Source organism: Bufo bufo, chromosome 1 (assembly GCF_905171765.1).
Source record: "Bufo bufo chromosome 1, aBufBuf1.1, whole genome shotgun sequence".
In the NCBI taxonomy this organism is placed as follows: domain Eukaryota; kingdom Metazoa; phylum Chordata; class Amphibia; order Anura; family Bufonidae; genus Bufo; species Bufo bufo.
Genome location: NC_053389.1, coordinates 785,135,611 through 785,161,901, shown reverse-complemented (window position 1 = coordinate 785,161,901; position 26,291 = coordinate 785,135,611). Strand labels below are relative to the sequence as shown.

General features: G+C 45.5%; 1 protein-coding gene across 1 annotated transcript in view; it reads left to right on the top strand.

The window, feature by feature from the left end:
- The window catches only part of LOC120986374 (retinol dehydrogenase 8-like), a 39,325-nt gene extending 13,518 nt beyond the window's left edge, over positions 1–25,807 (top strand). The window contains exons 4-6 of the mRNA XM_040414911.1: positions 13,452–13,545; positions 17,235–17,418; positions 25,536–25,807. Coding sequence (XP_040270845.1) covers positions 13,452–13,545; positions 17,235–17,418; positions 25,536–25,760 — 503 coding nt within the window. The 3' untranslated portion in view covers positions 25,761–25,807. The remainder of the gene's footprint in view (positions 1–13,451; positions 13,546–17,234; positions 17,419–25,535) is intronic.
- Positions 25,808–26,291: the final 484 nt, after the last annotated feature.

Below are 26,291 nucleotides of genomic sequence, written 5' to 3'. Positions count from 1 at the left end.
CAGTACTCGCTTTGGGACAGCTTTGGATGAACGTCCTGTACACCAGTGATATTTTGGTGGACCTCTACCTTCATACGATTGTATGCTTTATGAGTCGTGGATTTCCGCCATGTGACATCATGTTGTTATGACACAATGCTTCTGTTATATTACGTGTTAGATGCTACATTAATTGTATTATGTTCATATCACTCTTTGCATGGAATAGAAATACATGGACTTCCGCGGAAAATGCCATAGATATGAATGATATATCTCTGGCCACATAATCACCTAATGTTTACCATATTTGTCGTGATGGATCAAATTGTTATTTACTGTATATACTTCTTTTTGTTTGTACTTCAGTTTGAAAAAGGCTGTGTTGGCCGAAACGTCACATTTAAGCCGCATAATAATTAAAAATCACTATTCAAGAAGATTTACTTATGTCACTGGAGTTATTTTGAGCTACATGTAATAGGGTAGGAACCCTACTTCCAGGGACGAGGATCCCTGAACTGCACCTTCTCCCTGGCTGTGACGCTCTGCGCTGCGATAGGACAGCGCTACAGCCAGGGAGAAGGAACGCCCAGGGAGAAAAGCTGATGTCTCCTCCCCGATGTTCCGATAGTAGTAATTAGCATACAGCGCGGGAGACAGTAACGGGGGCCACAGCGGGCGCACGAAGCGGTGCCCAGATATAATAGTAAGTCCAGGGAGATCCCTGGGCGCCGCTCTACATGTCCTGCTACTTAGTTAACAATGTCCAGACCCATGAAAGGTCCTCTTTAAGGTATATTCATTGTTAATACATAGTAGATCTATGGGGGTTGTTTTTCAGTCTTGTAAAAGGTGGCAAAGGCATCTCGCCCATTCAGTACTGGTTGGTTGGGATAAAGTCTTTAGCAGCCTCAGCGAAGTAACTTCTAATGCCTCCTGGATCAAGTTACTGTCACGACTGTGACTGATCCAGACAGGTCTGGGAGGAGAAGGTCGCAGCGACTTGCTACTCGCGATAGCTTGTGAGTTTGCTCCGTGGTTCAGGGTATGTCATCTGGGTTTTGCCTTGTGAACCTTTTTGTCCTGACTGGGAGTTTGTAGGCATCCTTCTCTGGTGAGTCCTGTCTGCCACTCCCAGCTACTATATTAGTTTCACTTTCACTTGCAGTCATTGCCAGATATAGTCCTTACTTCCAGTTCTATTCTGACCTTTGAAGGAGATCGTTTGATGGTGTTGCTGTGGAGCTCTTGTCCGGCGTGGACTGTCGTGATTGGGATCGCCTTCTCTGCTCATGACTGGATAAGTCTATCTTTGATATAGTTTGTTTGTTGCTGTCTTCCCCTGCTGTTCTCCTAGACATGAGTGATGGTGACTAGTGCTCCCATCGGCCTTTCCCCACTCTAGGCTTGTTAGGGTGACTGAGGGTTTAGGCATACTGCTCGCCGCACGGGTTCACACCCCGTCTAGGGTATCAGGGCAGACAGGTGCCAGCTTAGGGTTAGTCAGGGGTGGCCATACTATTCCCATCCGTAGATAAGGGTCCCCCTTCCCCTCTGTCTGGTGCGACACGACTGCTGCTGGGGTAGCGGTCATGACAGTTACACTGCTCAAAAAAATAAAGGGAACACAAAAATAACACATCCTAGATCTGAATTAATTAAATATTCTTCTGAAATACTTTGTTCTTTACATAGTTGAATGTGCTGACAACAAAATCACACAAAAATAAAAAAATGGAAATCAAAATTTTCAACCCATGGAGGTCTGGATTTGGAGTCACACTCAAAATTAAAGTGGAAAAACACACTACAGGCTGATCCAACTTTGATGTAATGTCCTTAAAAACAAGTCAAAATGAGGCTCAGTAGTGTGTGTGGCCTCCACGTGCCTGTATGACCTCCCTACAACGCCTGTGCATGCTCCTGATGAGGTGGCGGATGGTCTCCTGAGGGATCTCCTCCCAGACCTGGACTAAAGCATCTGCCAACTCCTGGACAATCTGTGGTGCAACGTGTCGTTGGTGGATAGAGCGAGACATGATGTCCCAGATGTGCTCAATTGGATTCAGGTCTGGGGAACGGGCGGGCCAGTCCATAGCATCAATGCCTTCGTCTTGTAGGAACTGCTGACACACTCCAGCCACATGAGGTCTAGCATTGTCTTGCATTAGGAGGAACCCAGGGCCAACCGCACCAGCATATGGTCTCACAAGGGGTCTGAGGATCTCATCTCGGTACCTAATGGCAGTCAGGCTACCCCTGGCGAGCACATGGAGGGCTGTGTGGCCCTCCAAAGAAATGCCACCCCACACCATTACTGACCCAATGCCAAACCGGTCATGCTGGAGGATGTTGCAGGCAGCAGAACGTTCTCCACGGCGTCTCAAGACTCTGTCACGTCTGTCACATGTGCTCAGTGTAAACCTGCTTTTATCTGTGAAGAGCACAGGGCGCCAGTGGCGAATTTGCCAATCTTAGTGTTCTCTGGCAAATGCCAAACGTCCTGCACGGTGTTGGGCTGTAAGCACAACCCCCACCTGTGGACGTCGGGCCCTCATATCACCCTCATGGAGTCTGTTTCTGACCGTTTGAGCAGACATATGCACATTTGTGGCCTGCTGGTGGTCATTTTGCAGGGCTCTGGCAGTGCTCCTCCTGTTCCTCCTTGCACAAAGGCGCAGGTAGCGGTCCTGCTGATGGGTTGTTGCCCTCCTACGGCCTCCTCCACATCTCCTGATGTACTGGCCTGACTCCTGGTAGCGCCTCCATGCTCTGGACACTACGCTGACAGACACAGCAAACCTTCTTGCCACAGCTCGCATTGATGTGCCATCCTGGATAAGCTGCACTACCTGAGCCACTTGTGTGGGTTGTAGACTCCGTCTCATGCTACCACTAGAGTGAAACATAGAAACATAGAATGTGTCGGCAGATAAGAACCATTTGGCCCATCTAGTCTGCCCAATATACTGAGTACTATGGATAGCCCCTGGCCCTATCTTATATGAAGGATAGCCTTATGCCTATCCCATGCATGCTTAAACCCCTTCACTGTATTTGCAGCTACCACTTCTGCAGGAAGGCTATTCCATGCATCCACTACTCTCTTAGTAAAGTAATACTTCCTTATATTACTTTTAAACCTTTGCCCCTCTAATTTAAAACTGTGTCCTCTTGTGGTAGTTTTTCTTCTTTTAAATATGCTCTCTTCCTTTACCGAGTTGATTCCCTTTATGTATTTAAAAGTTTCTATCATATCCCCTCTGTCTCTTCTTTCTTCCAAGCTATACATATTAAGGTCCTTTAACCTTTCCTGGTAAGTTTTATCCTGCAATCCATGTACTAGTTTAGTAGCTCTTCTCTGAACTCTCTCTAGAGTATCTATATCCTTCTGGAGATATGGCCTCCAGTACTGCGCACAATACTCCAAGTGAGGTCTCACCAGTGTTCTGTACAGCGGCATAAGCACTTCACTCTTTCTACTGCTTATACCTCTCCCTATACATCCAAGCATTCTGCTGGCATTTCGTGCTGCTCTATTACATTGTCTTCCCACCTTTAAGTCTTCTGAAATAATTACTCCTAAATCCCTTTCCTCAGATACTGAGGTCAGGACTGTGTCAAATATGAAAGCACCGCCAGCATTCAAAAGTGACCAAAACATCAGCCAGGAAGCATAGGAACTGAGAAGTTGTCTGTGGTCACCACCTGCAGAACCACTCCTTTATTGGGGGTGTCTTGCTAATTGCCTATAATTTCCACCTGTTGTCTATCCCATTTGCACAACAGCATGTGAAATTGATTGTCACTCAGTGTTGCTTCCTAAGTGGACAGTTTGATTTCATAGAAGTGTGATTGACTTGGAGTTACATTGTGTTGTTTAAGTGTTCCCTTTATTTTTTTGAGCAGTGTATATTGGCACACCATCCAAAGGTTAAATTATATGCCCAAATTTATTTTTAAAATCCAGGAAATATCCTCTGTTAATTGTCCTAAGTGCCTTCAAGGGTCTGTGGATTTAATATACCTCCTCTGGAGATGTCCAAAGCTCTATCAATACTGGGCTGAGGTACCTAGAATGCTAAGTGATGCACACGAAACAGAGGTACCAACTCTAAGATATTTATCCCTAGATTGTGGATGTTTAATAAGGTTCCTACATCAACAGCATGGAGTAACATGCTGACCTATAATCACCAATTAAAGGAATTTTGCAATATCAAGACAATCACAAAAATATTTCTTCCATATAGATACTGTCCCATATAGAGCAGATACTGTCACAGTAAGGGAAGGTGAAGTAAGATAAGAAGCAAGTGTAGAACGTGTAAAAATCCTAAAACTCATGTATAATTATATTTATGCCTGAGGTTATGATAACCGAGGTTACTGATAACTTTGCGTATGCTAAATTTATTGTATTTGTTTAAAGGTAGTCTCCACTCTGGAAATTCCTATTTTTGGGCTATAAGGGTCAATTAAATAATCCTGCAGTTCCGCTCTCCAGGATCCCTCAGTGATCAGTTGTAACATGTGAGAAAACCTGGCAGCAAGTGGTCAGTTTCCATGCAGTGCCACCACAAGGTAAAAGAAGCACTGAATCAAATCAATGGCATACCTTTGTAATCCAGGACAGGAAGGTCCTCCACAGTCAGAAGCTCTATTTGTATCCACTCTCCACTCTGGCCTAGGTATGAGGAGCATGGGTATATGAAAGGGGTTTATGAAAATGAACTTTCTAAACTAGACAAAATGTTTAACAAAGTCTCTCTTTGACTCATTTTCCCCTCGTAGATGGTATCAAAGCCGATTAGGTTGGGGATCTGAACTATAAGTATATCCTCCTACTTATTTCTATATGTTCTATGTAGAAGGCAGAGCCTCATGTTTCATTAACCTTGAAGTTCATTTTCTTCCTCTCAGTTTAAAGTCAAAGAGGTTGTCCTATCTCAGACATTTATGGCCTATCACTAGGATGTGCCATAAATGTCAGATAGGTGTTGTAACGGAACGCCTAGCACCCCGACCGGGTACCTCCGTCGATAGCTGCTCCTAGTGCTTCCAGAGGACTCCAAGCACTCCACTTGACACCGTCAGCACTGAAGACCCCACGAACCGCCGAAGCTTGGTGGAGGTCTCGCCGTCTCCTACCCACCCTGGAACTACGACAAGGCTCCAGGCTCCAGTGGGTGAACCTCTCCTAAATTCAGAGACAGGAACCAGGAGCAAGCTCTTACAAGAGTTTATACTCAGGGGAGTATTGTGATATAGCAATCCCCAAGAGTGTAGTTATTCCATCCCCCAAACATGAGCCAAGACTTCATGAAGGTATAAAACAGGAACACTTTATTGAGGGCTATCCGCCCGTATTTATGCAGGTCCCCATCTGGTGTACACGCCCCTAGGGGACCAGAAGGAAGACTGTGACACAGGACAGATACGTAGCAACTCAGGATACACAGATACAACACATCCCCACGATGCATCATGGTTTCCTCCTCTCTGCCCTGGAGACACCCGAGGAGCAATTCAATTATCTCTCAGGACACAGAGAAATCGCCAATACACATGTGAGGACAACAGGACAGAAATCACCACCCAAACACCCAATGTCACACCCCCACAGCAAACACAGACATTTAACATAGCCCCAGATAGCTCAAGTCTGAGTGCATATCATTAGGTGAATGGTACTCAGAATACACGAATACAATAAAATTAGCTATCTGGGTACCCCCACATAACAAAATACCATTCCAAAGACAGATTTACGCTGTGTCTGTCTTCTCCTTTAAAGTTATTATGGGCCATAATCCTGAGGCAAGAGGCTGGTAAACAGGCCTCTCCAAAACCCAGTGGCGATGTTGGTTTCGCCACAGGTGTCTCCAGAATGGAACACCAAAGTGAAGGGAAAGCATGTAACGCATACGTGGCCACCCTCCATTCACCACTATGAAAGTTTTGAAAATAACCAAACCCTTGCTCGGCTATTTTCGGTAGTCCCATAGAGGATGCCACCTATGCATGGCATGCCATATGTTTTGCATTCACTTCATGGGCCTTGCTCTAGAGATAGTAGCAAGTCCCAGATGTGATACAGCTATCGGACATTTTTGATATATCCTAGCATTATTCCATAGATGTCCCGGATAGGACGACCCATTTAACCCAAAAGGGACACGAATGAGGAGCGTTAAACTGATTCTGCCCTTAAATTCTCTGTTCGTAGGGTTCACATTGCAGCTCATCTTGTTCAGACGGCTGCTGTGTATTAACACAAGTCTTCAGTCCACCAGTGTGAAATGATGTATTCTTCTTACAGTGGCCCTACTGGTTAACTGAAAGGCAATGACTAGAGGTCCCAGCAGAAGAACACCCCATGAGCTTACTGTCAGAGAATACTTCTAACAAAAACAATTTCTAAAGTGGAAACCACCCCTTTGATATACTATATATGGGACATTAGCAATACTTGTGATGCCCAGTAGTGATGTCGCGAACATAAAATTTTCCGTTCGCGAACAGCGAACGCGAATTTTCGCAAATGTTCGCGAACGGGCGAACCGCCATTGACTTCAATAGGCAGGCGAATTTTCAAACCCACAGGGGCTCTTTCTGGCCACAATAGTGATGGAAAAATTGTTTCAAGGGGACTAACACCTGGACTGTGGCATGCCGGAGGGGGATCCATGGCAAAACTCCCATGGAAAATTACGTAGTTGACGCAGAGTCGGGTTTTAATCCATAAAGGGCATAAATCACCTAACATTCCTAAATTGTTTGGAATAATGTGCTTTAAAACATCAGGTATGATGTTGTATCGATCAGGTAGTGTAAGGGTTACGCCCGCTTCACAGTGACAGACCAAACTCCCCGTTTAACGCACCGCAAACAACCGCAAACAGTCCATTTGCACAACCGCAAACTCACCATTTGCACAAGGTTGGATACCAAGCTAGCCATGTCCCGTTCCTTGTCCTCACTGATGTCATTGAAGGTCTCTTCCTCCACCCAGCCACGTACAACACCAAGGGTCCCCGAAAGGTGACAACAAGCCCCCTGGGACGCCTGCTGTGGTTGGTCTTCCACCTCCTCAAAGCCACCTTCCTCCTCTGACTCCTCTTCTTCAGACTCCTCTCTCTGCGTTGCCTCTCTCTGCGTTATTATAAGGTGTGTTAAGTAGTACTATTCCTATCAGTTTAATCCCTGTTACGTCCTCTATCAGGGGACGTGTATATGGCATCGATTTTAGGAACGGGGAGATGGAAAAAGATGCTTGGTCGGTCCTCCTACTTCAAATTTGGGGCACTGCGCGTGCAATCTAATGTGCTGCCAGATAGTTGTGGTGTGTTATGTTGTTCTATTCTTATCATTTTAATCCCTATTACGTCCCCTACACTGTGTGCCAGACATGCCATGACTTCCTTTTGCACAATCGAGTACAGGTTGGGGATTGCCTTTTGTGAAAATAAATTTTGGCCGGGTACCTTCCACTGCGGTGTCCCAATAGCTACAAATTTTTGGAATGCCTCAGACTCCACCAGCTTGTATGGTAAAAGCTGGCGGGCTAAGAGTTCAGACAAACCAGCTGTCAGACGCCGGGCAAGGGGGTGACTTTGTGACATTGGCTTCTTACGCTCAAACATGTCCTTGACAGACACCTGACTGTGGGCACAGTTTCATTCACAGTTTGAACATAATCCTGTTCAGGGGAATCTATAGTAGAATGAGGTTGTATTACAATTAGTCACAGAATTACCACCATTCTAAAATATAACCTTTAATTGTTTTTAAATAAAAGTCAATACACCCTTATCTATTCAAAAATCAGGAATAAATATGAAAAGAAAATCAAAAAGTAAGGTCTTGTGGTGGAACCCTTTGGAGGCTAATGGGGAAGGGATAGAGCAGGTTTGTTGGGCCTATAGGGAAGAAGGTCCCTGACTCTGGCCCTGATGTAGAGATTCCTACCTATATACGGAATAGCCGCCCTGATAAGGGCGATCCCGTGTCTCGTGCCTCCTAGTGACCCTGAAGGACCCTAGCGGGGAAGAATGAACAGAGAATGATAACCCTGATCAGAGACCTATACTAAAGTACACAAAATAATAAATAGAACAACAGAAGTACCCAAAAATAAGTGACAGTGAAATATCCAAGAGAAAAAGTGAATATATAAAATAATAGAGATGTTCAATACCGTCCCTACGCATTTCACCTGGTTGTTGTCAGGCTCATCAGGGGACAAAACTGATCATGGAATACCCGACACCAAGGTACTTAAGGTAATATTATATACAAGTAGATTAATTTATTTTTGATTTTTAGTTTTAGGCTTTTTCGAGCTATTTTAGATTTTAAATAAAATCATAGAAGCCACTGGCTCTGATGAATACGTTTACACCTGTCAGTAAGATGACTAATTATTCAATCCAAGGGATTCCTATGTAGCCAGTAGTGGATCAGGAGATGAGGGTCCGGATTGATGAAATATAGAGACCTCTATATCTCAAGAAATCCAGGAGGTGGCTAAGTGGCGGTACAACAATTTATATATACACATGTGTGGTCCGCATGAGGAAATCCGCATAGAGGATTATAAGTTTGTTACATTACAGTATAATAAGGACACCACTAAAGGGGTCTGAGAGATAATGTCATAAAAGTACACCATGGCATAGACATATATAATTGATGTTCAGCAAGTACCCCAGAGAATATCTATATGAATGATAACAATATATTACAGCGAAACAACAGGCAGATAATGCTGTTAAGACATGTGGTACTTGCGTTCCCTAAAGAGGAGTTAGGGGGCCATATGTTGAGTCCATAGATTAGGAGGCCTGAGTCTGATGAGGCATCGAGGTGGCGCTAGGATGGTGATGTTCGGCAGGTAGCAGGTAGCTGTGGGCAGATGAGCAGGAACTGCTCAAGGCGAGAGACGGAGTGGCGGGTGGTTGAGAGGGGGCAAGGAGGACAGCAGTGGTTTACGTGGCTGAAGATGCTGGACCAGGAGGAGGATGGCGGCTTTGAGTTTGTGTGCTGCTTGTACTCATGTGTTGATCCCATAGGCGTTTGTGATTTGAGATCATGTGCCTTCGCAAAGCAGTTGTACCTAGGTGGGTGTTGGACTTCCCACAACTCTGTTTCTTTTGGCACAGGTTGCAAATGGCATCGATTTTGTTAGCTCTGCTGAGCTCTGCAATGACGACATTCTGGTGGTGGCAACAGCATGCGTTGATTGGCGTGCTGTCTGGCTGACCCCGGGTGCCGATGCATGCTGTCTGACTGTGCCACTAGCTCCTTGCGACGACCTCCCCCTGCTTTCAACTCGTCTCCTCCTCCTCTCTGTCTCCCCATCAGATCTTTCCCCCTGTTCTTCTTCTCTTCGAGCGGGCACCCACGTGACATCCACGGACACATCGTCATCATCAACCGCTTCACTTGTATCTGACAACTCAGCAAAGGAAGCAGCAGCGGGTACAACATCATCATCATCACACCGTACGTCCATGTGTGTAATGCTGCCTGACTGAGACATATCCCTGTTATCTACATCCTCTGGCAATAATGGTTGCGCATCACTCATTTCTTCCAACTGATGTGTAAATAACTCCTCTGACAGATCAAGTGAAGCGGCTGTGGTGCTAGTGTTGGTGGTGGCGGCAGGCGGGCGAGTGGTAACTTGAGAGGTGCCCGAAGCTGAGCTGGAGGAGGATGGTGCGTCAAGGTTCCGAGCGGAAGCTGTAGAAGATTGGGTGTCCTGTGTTAGCCAGTCAACTATGTCCTTAGAACTTTTCGAGTTCAGGGTACGTGGCCTCTGAACACTGGGCATTAGTCTAGGGCCAAAGGGAATCACAGCACCACGACCACGACGGCCCCTGCGGGGTGGCCTGCCTCTGCCTGTTTTTTTTTTTTAGATTAGTTAAGTTGTACTATGCATGCAAGCTACTGTGACACAAGATATGAGTTGCGCTGAAGTGACACTATGCACTGCACTGGGCCTTAAACACACAAACACGTGTGTGCAACTGACTGCTATTTATTCAGCCAAAATTGTTTTTTGTTCTTTAAATGGAATCGAATGGGACACCAGATATGAATGGCGCTGAAGTGACACTATGCACTGCACTGGGCCTTAACCATTACAGGACCGCCGTACGCAGGATTGCGTCTTTGCGGCGGCCCTGTTATTCCGAGTGGACGCGCCGGCGCGTCCTCTCGCGAGACGGAGATTTCCTGTGAAGGCGCGCGCATTCACAGGAACCGGAGGTACACTAGCTGAAGCCTGCCAGCGGCGATCGTTCGCTGGCAGGCTGTAGATGCGATTTTTTTAACCCCTAAAAGGTATATTAGACGCTGTTTTGATAACAGCGTCTAATATACCTGCTACCTGGTCCTCTGGTGGTCCCTTTTGGTTGGATCGACCACCAAAGGACACAGGCAGCTCTGTAATAAGTAGCACCAAACACCACTACACTACACCCCCCCCTGTCACTTATTAACCCCTTATTAACTCCTGATCACCCCATATTAGACTCCCTGATCACCCCTGTGTCATTGATCACCCCCCTGTCATTGATCAACCCCCGGTAAGGCTCCATTCAGAAGTCCATATGTGTTTTGCGGATCCGATCCATGGTTCCGAGGATCCGCAAAACACATACGGACGTCTGAATGGAGCCTTACAGGGGGGTGATCAATGACATATAGCCCATATAGACTCCCTGATCACCACCCTGTCATTGATCACCCCATTCAGAGGTCCGTATGTGTTTTGCGGATCCACGGATCCATGGATCGGATCCGCAAAACACATACGGACGTCTGAATGGAGCCTTACAGGGGGGTGATCACCCCATATAGACTCCCTGATCACCCCCCTGTCATTGATCACCCCCCTGTAAGGCTCCATTTAGAGGTCCATATGTGTTTTGCGGATCCACAGATCGGATCCGCAAAACACATACGGACGTCTGAATGGAGCCTTACAGGGGGGTGATCAATGACTGTGGTGATCACCCCATATAGACTCCCTGATCACCCCCCTATCATTGATCACCCCCCTGTAAGGCTCCATTCAGAAATTTTTTTGGCACAAGTTAGCGGAAATTGATTTTTTTATTTATTTTTTCTTTTCTTACAAAGTCTCATATTCCACTAACTAAAAAACAAAAAATAAAATCTCACATGAACTCACCATACCCCTCATGGAAATAAAATGCGTAAAAAATTTTAGACATTTATATTCCAGACTTTTTCTCACGCTTTAGGGCCCCTAAAATGTCAGGGCAGTATAAATACCCCACATGTGACCCCATTTTGGAAAGAAGACACCCCAAAGTATTTTGTGAGGGGCATGGCGAGTTCATGTAAAATTTTATTTTTTGTCACAAGTTAGCGGAAAGGGAGACTTTGTGAGAAAAAACAAAAAAAATTATATTTCCGCTAACTTGTGCCAAAAAAAAAAAAATTCTATGAACTCGCCATGCCCCTCACGGAATACCTTGGGGTGTCTTCTTTCCAAAATGGGGTCACATGTGGGGTATTTATACTGCCCTGGCATTTTAGGGGCCCTAAAGCATGAGAAGACGTCTGGAATCCAAATGCCCTCCTAAAAGATACTCATTGGAATTTCGGCCCCTTTACGCACCTAGGCTGCAAAAAAGTGTCACACATGTGGTATCGCTGTACTCAGGAGAAGTAGGGCAATGTGTTTTGGGGTTTATTTTTTTTACATATACCCATGCTGGGTGAGAGAAATATCTCTCTATAATGACAACTTTGTATAAAAAAAATGGGAAAAGTTGACTTTTAGAGAGATATTCCTCTCACCCAGCATGGGTATATGTAAAAATACACCCCAAAACACATTGCCCTACTTCTTCTGAGTACGGTGATAGCACAGGTGTGACACTTTTTTGCAGCCTAGGTGGGCAAAGGGGCCCAAATTCCAATGAGAACTTTTAGGATTTTACAGGGCATTTTTTACACATTTGGATTCCAGACTTTTTCTCACGCATTAGGGCCCCTAAAATACCAGGGCAGTATAACTACCTCACAAGTGACCCCATTTTGGAAAGAAGACACCCCAAGGTATTTCGTGATGGGGATAGTGAGTTCATGGAAGTTTTTATTTTTTGTCACAAGTTAGTGGAATATAAGACTTTGTAAGGAAAAAAAAAATCATCATTTTCCGCTAACTTGTGACAAAAAATAAAAACTTCCATGAACTCACTATTCCCATCAGCGAATACCTTAGGGTGTCTACTTTCCAAAATGGGGTCATTTGTGGGGTGTTTGTACTGTCTGGGCATTGTAGAACCTCAGGAAACATGACAGGTGCTCAGAAAGTCAGAGCTGCTTCAAAATGCGGAAATTCACATTTTTGTACCATAGTTTGTAAACGCTATAACTTTTACCCAAACCAATTTTTTTTTACCCCAAATTTTTTTTTTATCAAAGACATGTAGAACAATAAATTTTGAGAAAAATTTATATAGAAATGTAGTTTTAAAAAAAAAAATTACAACTGAAAGTGAAAAATGACATTTTTTTGCAATAATTTCTGTAAATTTCGATTAATAACAAAAAAGTAAAAATGTCAGCAGCAATAAAATACCACCAAATGAAAGCTCTATTAGTGAGAAGAAAAGGAGGTAAAATTCATTTGGGTGGTAAGTTGTATGACCGAGCAATAAACGGTGAAAGTAGTGTAGTGCAGAATTGTAAAAAGTGGTCTGGTCATTAAGGGGGTTTAAGCACTGGGGGCTGAAGTGGTTAAACACACAAACACGTGTGTAACTGACTGCTATTTATTCAGTCAAAATTGTTGTTTTTCTTTAAATGTAATCGAATGTGACACCAGATATGAGTTGCGCTGGTGACACTATGCACTTGCAGGGCTGTGAGCCTGACACACACGCTGGCAGCCGCAGGCAGGCAACTGCAATTTGATTACTCAGGTAAAAAAAAAAAAAAGGCAGACTGATGTTCTAGCCCTAAAAAGGACTTTTCGGGGTGCTGTCCTTACAGCAGAGATCAGATGAGTCCTTCAGGACTGTAGTGGACACTGAATGCACTGGCCTAGCTATCGATTTCCCTATTAAATCAGCAGCAGCTGCACTGTCCTTCCTCTCACTAAGAATGCAGCTTCCGAATGAATCTAAAATGGATGCTGTCCAGGAGGTGGGAGGGTCTGGGAGGGAGGGTCTGCTGCTGATTGGCTGGAGTGTGTCTGCTGACTGTGAGGTAGAGGGTCAAAGTTTACTCAATGATGATGTATAGGGGGCGGACAGAACATCGCATATGTTCGCCCGCCGCGGCGAACGCGAACAAGCTATGTTCGCCGGGAGCTATTCGCCGGCGAACTATTCGGAACATCTCTAATGCCCATTAATATAGTTTGGAGTTTTATGTAAATGTGAGGTTTTAATGTTTTCTCTGGACTTTCTTTTATTACACAGGCATTGTTTTTAATGACGTCTATGCAGCTTCAAAATTTGCAATTGAAGGATTCTGTGAAAGTCTGGCCGTTCAACTCTTAAAGTTTAATATCTTGTAAGTATAGAAAAAAAATCTTTGTTTCTCATTAACCACATATTTTTTCCATGGAGAGATGAGCAAGTTTCCATCTGCTTGAGGAACCTATTTGAAGAGGTGATCCCAGTGTCAGACTGTGGTTCCTTTTGCCCAGCAGAGGAATTTATTCTCAAGGCCCAACCACTCATAAAATCAATAAAGTCTAAAAGCTTTTGATTCAAATAAACCTAGACCCTAGTGTAGCCTGAGTACTTTAAAGGGATTGTCCACTTTGGATAATCCATTTTAAACTATAAACTGATCACAGACAATCAGCTATATACAATCTCTGAAGGAACCTTGTAGGTGTTTAACTTTCCTACAGCACCACCGCAGGAGCGAATAAGCATTATTGATCAATGATATTCCTGTACATAGGAGCAGTATTATAGTACTTATATTCTTCTACATAAGAGCAGTATTATAGTAGTTATATTCTTGTACATAGGGGGCAGTATTATAGTAGTTATATTCTTGTACATAGGGGCAGTATTATAGTAGTTATATTTTTGTACATAAGAGCAGTATTATAGTAGTTATATTCTTCTACATAAGAGCAGTATTATAGTCATTATATTCTTGTACATAAGGAGCAGTATTATAGTAGTTATATTCTTGTACCTAGGAGCAGTATTATAGTAGTTATATTCTTCTACATAAGAGCAGTATTATAGTAGTTATATTCTTCTACATAAGAGCAGTATTATAATAGTTATATTCTTGTACATAGGCGCAGTATTATAGTAGTTATATTCTTGTACCTAGGAGCAGTATTATAGTAGTTATATTCTTCTACATAAGAGCAGTATTATAGTAGTTATATTCTTCTACATAAGAGCAGTATTATAATAGTTATATTCTTGTACATAGGCGCAGTATTATAGTAGTTATATTCTTGTACCTAGGAGGCAGTATTATAGTAGTTATATTCTTCTACATAAGAGCAGTATTATAGTAGTTATCATGGTTTGTAGAGTGAAACTAAATCGCACCTCCTCATTCCTATACTATTGACTACTGTATGCAATAAGCAGCATTTCTTATGATAAAACATGGCTATACAGCGGTTATATCAATCATTTGCTGTGCACTATTAAGAGGCAATTAGTATACAGTTTGATCAAAGAGCATAGGCCCACTTACCGCGACAAGGTTGCCTCTTGTTAAGTGCGAACCTACTCTAACCGTAGCACAGTGCCGTGTGGCGACCACCGCGTCTCCACACTGCTCCAGCAGGCAATGGGATCCAGCAGCCAATCAGCTACCCCGCTGTACAGCGGAGCCACCTAGGCCTCGGATCCCACAGCTCCACCAGCACAGCACAGAAACAGCGACGGCCGCCATCCAGCGCCGCATGTGAACTGGTGCTAAAGGATCACCTGTTCACAGCTTCTCAGGAACTCCAACTGAGATGTGGTAGAAATTAAAACCCTGTGCAGACTTCTGCTGATTTGGGTAAAGAGCACCTGTGCCACATGGGGAGGAGTGCTGACTTAGTATGGGGGAGAAAAGGACTATAGAGCAATGAAATCATGGTTTGTAGAGTGAAACTAAATCGCACCTCCTCATTCCTATACTATTGACTACTGTATGTAATAAGCAGCATTTCTTTTTTATAGTCTTTTCTCCCCCATACTAAGTCAGCACTCCTCCCCATGTGGCACAGGTGCTCTTTACTTAAATTAACAGAAGTCTGCACAGGGTTTTAATTCCTACCACATCTCAGTTGGAGTTCCTGAGAAGCTGTGAACAGGTGATCCTTTAGCACCAGTTCACATGCGGCGCTGGATGGCGGCCGTCGCTGTTTCTGTGCTGTGCTGGTGGAGCTGTGGGATCCGAGGCCTAGGTGGCTCCGCTGTACAGCGGGGCAGCTGATTGGCTGCTGGATCCCGTTGCCTGCTGGAGCAGTGTGGAGACGCGGTGGTCGCCACACGGCACTGCGCTACGGTTAGAGTAGGTTCCCACTTCACAAGAGGCAACCTTGTCGCGGTAAGTGGGCCTATGCTCTTTGATCAAACTGTATACTAATTGCCTCTTAATAGTGCACAGCAAATGATTGATATAACCGCTGTATAGCCATGTTTTATCATAAGAAATGCTGCTTATTACATACAGTAGTCAATAGTATAGGAATGAGGAGGTGCGATTTAGTTTCACTCTACAAACCATGATTATAGTAGTTATATTCTTGTACATAGGAGGCAGTATTATAGTAGTTATATTCTTGTACATAGGAGGCAGTATTATAGTAGTTATATTCTTGTACATAGGAGCAGTATTATAGCAGTTATATTCTTGTACATAGGAGCAGTATTATAGTAGTTATATTATTGTACATTAGGGGCAGTATTGTGGTAGTTATATTCTTGTACATAGGAGCAGTATTATAGTAGTTATATTCTTATACAGTACAGACCAAAAGTTTGGACACACCTTCTCATTCAAAGAGTTTTCTTTATTTTCATTATGAAGGCATCAAAACTATGAATTAACACATGTGGAATTATATACATAACAAACAAGTGTGAAACAACTGAAAATATGTCATATTCTAGGTTCTTTAAAGTAGCCACCTTTTGCTTTGATTACTGCTTTGCACACTCTTGGCATTCTCTTGATGAGCTTCAAGAAGTAGTCCCCTGAAATGGTCTTCCAACAGTACTGAAGGAGTTCCCAGAGATGCTTAGCACTTGTTGGCCCTTTTGCCTTCACTCTGCGGTCCAGCTCACCCCAAACTATCTCGATTGGGTTCAGGTCCGGTGACTGTGGAGGCCAGGTCATCTGGCGCAGCACCCCATCACTCTCCTTCATGGTCAAATAGCCCTTACTTTCAAAGTTTTCCCAATTTTTCGGCTGACTGACTGACCTTCATTTCTTAAAGTAATGATAGCCACTTGTTTTTCTTTACTTATCTGCTTTATTCTTGCCATAATTCAAATTCTAACAGTCTATTCAGTAGGACTATCAGCTGTGTATCCACCTGACTTCTCTTATTAAACCTGACAGGGCACACCTGTGAAGTGAAAACCATTTCAGGGGACTATCTCTTGAAGCTCATCAAGAGAATGCCAAGAGTGTGCAAAGCAGTAATCAAAGCAAAAGGTGGCTACTTTGAAGAACCTAGAATATGACATATTTTCAGTTGTTTCACACTTGTTTGTTATGTATATAATTCCACATGTGTTAATTCATAGTTTTGATGCCTTCAGTGTGAATCTACAATTTTCATAGTCATGAAAATAAAGAAAACTCTTTGAATGAGAAGGTGTGTCCAAACTTTTGGTCTGTACTGTACATAGGAGCAGTATTATGGTAGTTATATTCTTGTACATAGGGGCAGTATTATAGTATAGTAAGAAAAATATAGTATTAGATTTAAGTGGCACCAGCGTGATATAAATGATGATGTCGAGGAGCTGCTCTCTGTTCTGGTTTACAGAAATTTGTTTGGAATGTGCTGTTGACAAGCTTGTTGACTGCAGAATTCTGAATGCAGCTCTGTAGTATAATATAGGCAGTAATTCAGTACAAGATAAGCAGTACAATGTATTAAGAAAGTCATTGAACTGTTATTAAGATAATATCTCTAGATGAACAGTACAATGGTGGACATAGGTCTTGTTTCTGTAGGGCAGAGTGATGATGTAATCCATGCTCTTTATGTGCAGTATTTCTTTAATTGAGCCTGGACCAGTCAACACAGAGTTTGAGATCAAGATAATGGAGGAAGTGGCTCGCTCAGACTTTCCAGGTGTTGACGCTGAGACCGTAACATACTTTAAGGAGGTTTACCTCCCTATCGCACATGAGATCTTTGTCACCTTGGGGCAGACACCAGATGTCGTGGCAAAGGTAAGTACTATTCCTTCTGGTCATTGTGTGCCACACCACAGTTTACCCTTGAAACTTGGCCCCTTAACCAAAATGTGTCCCTGAAGTTCCTCTTGTAAGAATTTGTTAGTTGAATGTTCGAGAGGCTTGTTTCATTTTCGAGACGTGACCTCAAAAGTTGAAATATTTAGCCTAATCCACACCAACTGTACTGTACCTGTGGTTAGCCACTTCCTGCTCTGCAAATGTTTAACTCATTGTACACTGGCACCCTGGGTATGGCGTGGGCACATATGTATGCATCAGAGGCAGGAGTAATATGTCAGACTCAGATGACTCAGATGATCTCTGGCTTCAAGATGAGGATTGGAGATTACTTTGATCCAGGTCATTTAACTCTTGATGGCAACTGCTATCACTCTATTGGCACTCGTGTTCTGGGATCATGGAGTCCCCATGGGGTGGCATCGTAGTAGAGGCTTAAGAAAGGCCTTCAGGCGTGCCATATGTATGCCTAATACTGCTAGTGTACCACATACAGGCATAATACTAGCACCCCAAAAAATAGTAAAAAGAGGGGCTAGGGTTTTCTCCACCCAGCTCCAAAAATTCATGAGTAAAAGTTAATCAATAAATTAAATGTACCACAACATGGTTTCACTGTAAAATACAATTAATCCAGCTAAGGCTACTTTCACACTAGCGGCACGGACCTCCGGCAGGCTGTTCCGTCCTGCCGCTAGTGACTGTGTGCCCCCGTACTGCCGCTCCGTCCCCATTGACTATAATGGGGGCGGGGAAGAGTTCCGGCGGAGGCTAGGCAGCGCACGGCGAGAGGCAGCCGGAATAAATGTCGGACATGTCGTAGTTTTATTCCGGCAGCCTCTCGCCGTGCGCTGCCGTGCTATAGTCAATGGGGATGGAGCGGCAGTCCGGGGGCACACAGTCACTAGCGGCAGGACGTATCCGACAGGCTGTTCACCCGACGGAACAGCCTGCCGGAGGTCCGTGCCGCTAGTGTGAAAGTAGCCTAAGAACACAAACCTTCATACAGTCAAAATGTGCTGGTCCTAGGGGTGGGTAGGGGCGTGGCCAAGGGAGGGGGGGTGAGTTCCACCACCTTTTCTCTGAGAAAAAAAGCCCTGGTTTTAGCACAAATGCACAGTGAACGCATTACCCCAGTGGTGTACATTAACAGCAAAGTGGATGAGTGTAACGGATCACCTGGCACCCCGACTGAGTACCTCCGTTGATGGATGCTCCTAGCGTTTTCCTGAGGTTTCCAAGCACTCTGGCAGACACCACAATCACCGAACCGAAGAAGCATATAACTCCTCTCAAGCATATGAATGCTGTAGGCAGTTGAATAGGAAACCATACGAATAGGTTTACACTCCTAGCAGTCAAACTGGGACAGCATGCAATAAATCCTCCCCCAAGAATGAGACGACACTTCACCTTGAGTGTTAAAACAGGAACTAACTTTATTTAGACATAGCACACCTACTTTAAACCCCCCAACAGCCTCATTTACATACAATAGGGCACATAGATGACTATGGTACAAGGAAGGGTGGGGCCAGACAATAGCAAGGGCTGATGGGAGATGGAGGAGGGACAGAGAAGCTAGATTACTGGTCTCCCAGTGTCCCTGAGACAACACCTTGCTGGGGGAAACAATGGGACAGGAAAAAGGGTGAGGAGAAGAGGCACAGAAAAGCAATGCCTTTAACATAGTAAACATTACAGTAAGAGCAGATATATACAGTTTACAATACACAGCAATACAATTTAACCGAACCCATAATAACATACATAATATTTAAGACAGCCTGAATGCAATCTGCTACACAGTCTTAAAGGGGCATTGTTCCTAAAAGTCATAATATGTCCACGGATGGCCATTAAAGGGCCAGTAGCAGCAATATAAAATACCACATGCCCAAATTGCATTCAAACATACCAATTTACCAGGGGCCATAGTCAGCAGGTAGGAGGCGGGTAGCCAGGCCTCTCCAATGCCCAGTGGCGAAGCGGGTTCTGCCACATTTTTCCCCCTTCCCATTGAGACTATCCAGACTCCAGACGGTCTGGGGCTCTGATAGTCAGCCGGCCTTTCTCAAAGGGTGTAGTTGTCCCTATGGCCCCCTGCCACTTGTGACCAGTTGTAGATCCATGGCTTGGGGGGAAGGTAACCAGGGTTCCCTCTCCCCTGGTGGAACAAAGCTGTTGCTGGGGGGAAGGGGTAACAGGCTCCTCTCTCTGCGACACCCTCTCTTGTTGTAGGGGAAAACAGACTGCCTCTCCTTCCAATACATTGTCCTGTTATTGTGGACCAGGACAGACTGTCCATATCTCCAGTGGTGCAGGTACAGAGACTACGGTCCCATCTGCACTGTTGTGGGGCTTACTGTCTCCCCTTGGTGTGCTAGGCAAACCGCTGGGGCTACTTGGGGCCCAGCAGCCAGCGGTGTTCTGCACTGATGCCAGCACTTCTGCTGGGGTGAGGGGGGTGCAAGCCAGTCCTGTAACAAGGGGGTCGGTGGAGCAGAGGCTAGCGGCGCTCTGCCCGGATGCCAGATCTTCTGCTGGAGGGACTGGAGTACAGTCCTGCTGGGTAGTAAAGGGACAAGTAGGGCAGAGGCCAGCGGCGCTCTGCCCAGATGCCAGCTATTCTGCTGGGAGGGGGCCAGAGGGGGCTAATGACTCCTCTACTGACCCCAGTACCTGGTTTGGAGTTGGCTGTGGATGGGAGGGGTTGCTTACCTCCTCCTCCTGGTACTGCTGCTGTTGGGGAGAAAGACCGACTGTCTCCCCTCCCTGTAAAGCACACTGCCGCTGTGGAGTGAGACCGGCTGTCTCCACTCCCTGTAGTTCACACTGCCGCTGGGGAGTGAAACCGGCTGTCTCCCCTCCCTGTAAAGCACTCTGCCGCTGGGAAGGAAGGACGACACACTTCTCTCCCTGTATTACCCCCATCTGGAGTTGGAGATCTGGGCCGGCTGCCCAGTATCCCTGTAGGACCGGTAGAGAGACCTCGGTCCCATCTCCACCTGCTATCTGTGGGTCTTCCCAGGACCAGTCGGTGAGGTCCCTCAACATTTGCGAGTAAGGACCACCTGCGTCCACACCTGGCAACTCCGACTGCTGCTGAGGGTCTGGGCCAGCTGCCCAGCATCCCGGTGGAGAGACCTCGGTCCCGTCTCCACCTGCCTGTTGTGGTTCCTCACAGGACCAGTCTATGAGGACCCCTACTTCGGGTTCCTCTGGCCGCCTCAAGGGGAGACGGCTTACCTCCTCGGATGCAGCCTCTGCTCGGCTGCTGTAACACTCCTTCCACTGGGCAATTTCTCTCTCTTTCGCCAGTCGGAATTCTCGTTCCATCCTTGCATGTCGCTTGGCTGTGACCTGGTTCCAGATGGCCTGGCATATATCCATGGACACATTATCTCCATACTGGGCCACTTGCTGCCTCACCTCGGCCAGCCAGTCATCTTCAGAGCCTTCCATACTTGTCTGCTCCAAGTCGCTGGATACCTCTGCTCCCAGGGGCGCTGCACGAGTGCTAGCGTTTGCCCTCAATTTGTAACTCCACACGTTACCGGTGTCTCTGAGCTGCTTCTCCTCGCACTAGGACGCCATCCCACTGCTTGCCACCAATGTAACGGATCACCTGGCACCCCGACTGAGTACCTCCATTGATGGATGCTCCTAGCGTTTTCCTGAGGTTTCCAAGCACTCTGGCAGACACCACAATCACCGAACCGAAGAAGCATTTAACTCCTCTCAAGCATATGAATGCTGTAGGCAGTTGAATAGGAAACCATACGAATAGGTTTACACTCCTAGCAGTCAAACTGGGACAGCATACAATAAATCCTCCCCCAAGAATGAGACGACACTTCACCTTGAGTGTTAAAACAGGAACTAACTTTATTTAGACATAGCACACCTACTTTAAACCCCCCAACAGCCTCATTTACATACAATAGGGCACATAGATGACTATGGTACAAGGAAGGGTGGGGCCAAACAATAGCAAGGGCTGATGGGAGATGGAGGAGGGACAGAGCAGCTAGATTACTGGTCTCCCAGTGTCCCTGAGACAACACCTTGCTGGGGGAAACAATGGGACAGGAAAAAGGGGGAGGAGAAGAGGCACAGAAAAGCAATGCCTTTAACATAGTAAACATTACAGTAAGAGCAGATATATACAGTTTACAATACATAGCAATACAATTTAACCGAACCCATAATAACATACATAATATTTAAGACAGCCTGAATGCAATCTGCTACACAGTCTTAAAGGGGCATTGTTCCTAAAAGTCATAATATGTCCACGGATGGCCATTAAAGGGCCAGTAGCAGCAATATAAAATACCACATGCCCAAATTGCATTCAAACGTACCAATTTACCAGGGGCCATAGTCAGCAGGTAGGAGGCGGGTAGCCAGGCCTCTCCAATGCCCAGTGGCGAGGCGGGTTCCGCCACAATGAGCTTTTAAGAAATTTCATCCATATGTTCAGAAAAAATCTGCAAGGTAAGTTGACCTGCAGTAAGGATTATAAATATACAGCGTGTGAATTTATGCTGCGGATATCCCCTCCATATTTTCACACTTTGGAAAGTGAAATCAACATCGAAAACCCAACAAACCCGCTGTGGAATTTCTTGCTCGACAGAAAATCCACCCCATGTGCCCTAAAATCTCTTGCTCAGCGCAATGTCACTCAGTTTCACCCGTTCAGGAGTGGACTGGGAACTTAAAGTGGCCCTGGAAAAAATTAATAAAAGTGGTTCCAGTGTTTTAGGCAGGTCCAAATTGACAGAAGGCAGGGGGCAACACAAGTAGATGGGGCCAATACAAGTTGGCAGGGTTAGCAATACCGTAGTGCAACACAAAATAATTCCCCAGGAGCTGTCCATCTGTGGTGAACCTCAATAGCTGCCAAATTGGAGCAGGGGGCATAGAAGGTGAGATGTGGGCTACAGCATCAAGCAGGCCCTACCATTAGCATGCTGCCTAGTCTTCGTCTAATAATGACCTCTATAGTGCCCCCAGTAGTATGTTCCCGGCCAGCGGCAGTGAGGAGGGCTTGTGTGGACCTATGGGCATCGGGAAAATTCCATGCAGGGTCTATGGCCAGTCCACCCCTGCACCATTGTAAATCCTGTCTCAGTTCCAGATAACTCTCCCATTGTAACTTTATAGGTGCATAGATTGGTGGTGCCAAAGGTGGCCAAGAGTTGCAGTTCAATATTACGGTTCAAAAATGTATATTAAAATTTAAGAATCGATGGTCTCTAGAGATTTTTGTGTTTTATTTTTTCTGGATGAAAACAGGATCCAACAATAGTTGGAAATAGATGGACATACTGGTAAACCTTTTTTAAAACTTAAGTAACTGTGTAAGGGGGGATGCCCCCTCTGATGTACTTATAAACTGCTTAAAGGGGTTCTGCACTTTGTTTAAACTGATGATCTATCCTCTGGATAGATCATCAGCATCTGATCGGCGGGGATCCGACACCCAGGACCCCCGCCGATCAGCAGCGCCGCGGCCTTCTCACTGTTTACCGCAGGCCCAGTGACATCACGACTAGTATCAACTAGCCTGGGCGGGGCTAAGCTCCATTCAAGTGAACAGAGCTTAGCCGCGCCCAGGCCAAGGATACTAGTTGTGACGTCCCTGGGCCTGTGGTAAACAGTGAGAAGGCCGCGGCGCTGCTGATCGGCGGGGGTCCCGGGTGTCGGATCCCCGCCGATCAGATGCTGATGATCTATCCAGAGGATAGATCATCAGTTTAAACAAAGTGCAGAACCCCTTTAACCACCTCAGCCCCCCTAGCTTAAACACCCTTAATGACCAGACCACTTTTTACACTTCTGCACTACACTACTTTGACCGTTTATTGCTCGGTCATGAAACTTACCACCCAAATGAATTTTACCTCCTTTTTTTTCTCACTAATAGAGCTTTCATTTGGTGGTATTTCATTGCTGCTGACATTTTTACTTTTTTTGTTATTAATCGAAATTTAACGAAATTTTTGCAAAAATGGTTTGGGTAAAAGTTATAGCGTTTACAAACTATGGTACAAAAATGTGAAGCAGCTCTGACTTTCTGAGCACCTGTCATGTTTCCTGAGGTTCTACAATGGCCAGACAGTACAAACACCCCACAAATTACCCTATTTCGGAAAGTAGACACCCTAAGGTATTCGCTGATGGGCATATTGAGTTCATAGAACTTTTTATTTTTTGTCACAAGTTAGCGGAAAATGATGATTTTTTTAATTAATTTTTTCCCTTACAAAGTCTCATATTCCACTAACTTTTGACAAAAAATAAAAACTTCCATGAACTCACTATGCCCATCAAGAAATACCTTGGGGTGTCTTCTTTCCAAAATGACCCCATTGGGGGTGATCAATGACAGGGGGGTGATCAGGGAGTCTATATGGGGTGATCACCCCCCTGTCATTATTCACCCCCCTGTAAGGCTCCATTTAGACGTCCGTATGTGTTTTGCGGATCCGATCCATGTATCCGTGGATCCGTAAAAAACATACGGACGTCTGAATGGAGCCTTACAGGGGGGTGATCAATGACAGGGGGGTGACCAATGACAGGGGGGTGATCAGGGAGTCTATATGGGGTGATCACCCCCCTGTAAGGCTCCATTCAGACGTCTGTATGTGTTTTGCGGATCCGATCCATGTATCCGTGGATCCGTAAAAAACATACGGACGTCTGAATGGAGCCTTACAGGGGGGGTGATCAATGACAGGGGGTGATCAATGACAGGGGGGTGATCAGGGAGTCTATATGAGGTGATCACCCCCCTGTCATTGATCACCCCCCTGTAAGGCTCCATTCAGACATCCGTATGTGTTTTGCGGATCCGATCCATGTATCCGTGGATCCGTAAAAAACATACGGACGTCTGAATGGAGCCTTACAGGGGGGTGATCAATGACAGGGGGGTGATCAATGACAGGGGGGTGATCAGGGAGTCTATATGGGGTGATCAGGGGTGAATAAGGGGTTAATAAGTGACGGGGGGGGGGGGTGTAGTGTAGTGGTGTTTGGTGCTACTTATTACTGAGCTGCCTGTGTCCTCTGGTGGTCGATCCAAGCAAAAGGGACCACCAGAGGACCAGGTAGCAGGTATATTAGACGCTGTTATCAAAACAGTGTCTAATATACCTGTTAGAGGTTAAAAAAATCGCATCTATAGCCTGCCAGCGAACGATCGCCGCTGGCAGGCTGTAGATCCACTCGCTCACCTTCCGATCCTGTGAACGCACGCGCCTGTGTGCGCGCGTTCACAGGAAATCTCGCGTCTCGCGAGATGACGCTTGGATGCGTCCAGGAGGAATGAATCGACCGCCTCCAGGACGCATCCGTGCGTTAGGCGGTCCGGAGGCAGTTAACTTTCGTGAATAAATGAGAACTGCTTTGACCTGCCTGGTGTGAGTGCTGTTTCTTCCATGCAGTAGTTTATTCCTAGGATTTTAGGCCTTAGGCTACTTTCACACTAGCGTTCGGGGCTCCGCTTGTGAGCTCCGTTTGAAGGCTCTCACAAGCGGCCCCGAACGCATCCGTCTAGCCCTAATGCATTCTGAGTGGACGCGGATCCGCTCAGAATGCATCAGTCTGGCAGCGTTCAGCCTCCGCTCCGCTCAGTGAGCGGACACCTGAACGCTGCTTGCAGCGTTCGGGTGTCCGCCTGGCCGTGCGGAGGCAAACGGATCCGTCCAGACTTACAATGTAAGTCAATGGGGACGGATCCGTTTGAAGTTGACACAATATGGTGCAATTTTCAAACGGATCCGTCCCCCATTGACTTTCAATGTAAAGTCTGGACGGATCCGTCTGAAGCTACTTTCACACTTAGAATTTTTTCTACAATATAATGCAGACGGATCCGTTCTGAACAGATCCCAAGTCTGCATTATATGAGCGGATCCGTCTGGGCAGACATCAGACGGACCCGCTCTGAACGGTAGTGTGAAAGTAGCCTAAAATCCTAGGAATAAACTACTAATTTGAAGAAGTAGAGCAAACGCATTTGGCTCTGATTGAGAGCAGCTTTAACAGTTCTAACTTCATCTTCTCATTTCGTGTAGGCCACGGTGAAGGTGATAGGAATGGAGAAGCCGGTCTTGCGTCGACAGACGAATCCTCTCTACACCCCACTCACTGCTATGAAATATGCAGACAACACTGGAAACCTCTCCGTCAGGACCTTCTACAATATGATCTTCAACTATGGCTGCCTCTTTCATTGCAGCCTCAACTGCTTGAAATGTATCACCTGCAACTGTTTTAACCGGAGAGTCATGCCAGTCTGAAGAATGAGAATGTCAGCCTACAGATCAGCATATAAATGGTACAGATGCTTTTGCAAGCAATTTTTTTTTTCTCTAATGCATCTAAAATTAACATAAAGATAAAAACAACTTAGTAAATAGTTTTGATTAACACTATCCTACTGGTTTGCATCCACAGCTTCTATGCATATCTATATGTTTCCATGGAAACAGACTACCATGTGTAGTCAGATGCTGTAATCATGTGTTACTCCCTTCCATATGCCTTCTCTACAGGCAGTTGGTCGAGAATAGAAAAGCATTAAAAAAAAACAAGACGGCACTCTCATAAGGACCCTTAACCCCTTAGTGACCACCAATATGACTTTTTACAGCAGTCACTAAGGGGCCTTAGACTGGGCTGCCTTATCACGGCGGCCCAGTCTAACATGAGAGCCGCGCTCCTGCTCTAACAGCCCAGACTGGCAGGAGCGCCAATCCGGGCTGTTTAACCCCGTACATGCCATGGGCAATGGCGCCCACCACATGTAAGCGGTGACAGAGGGAGCGGAC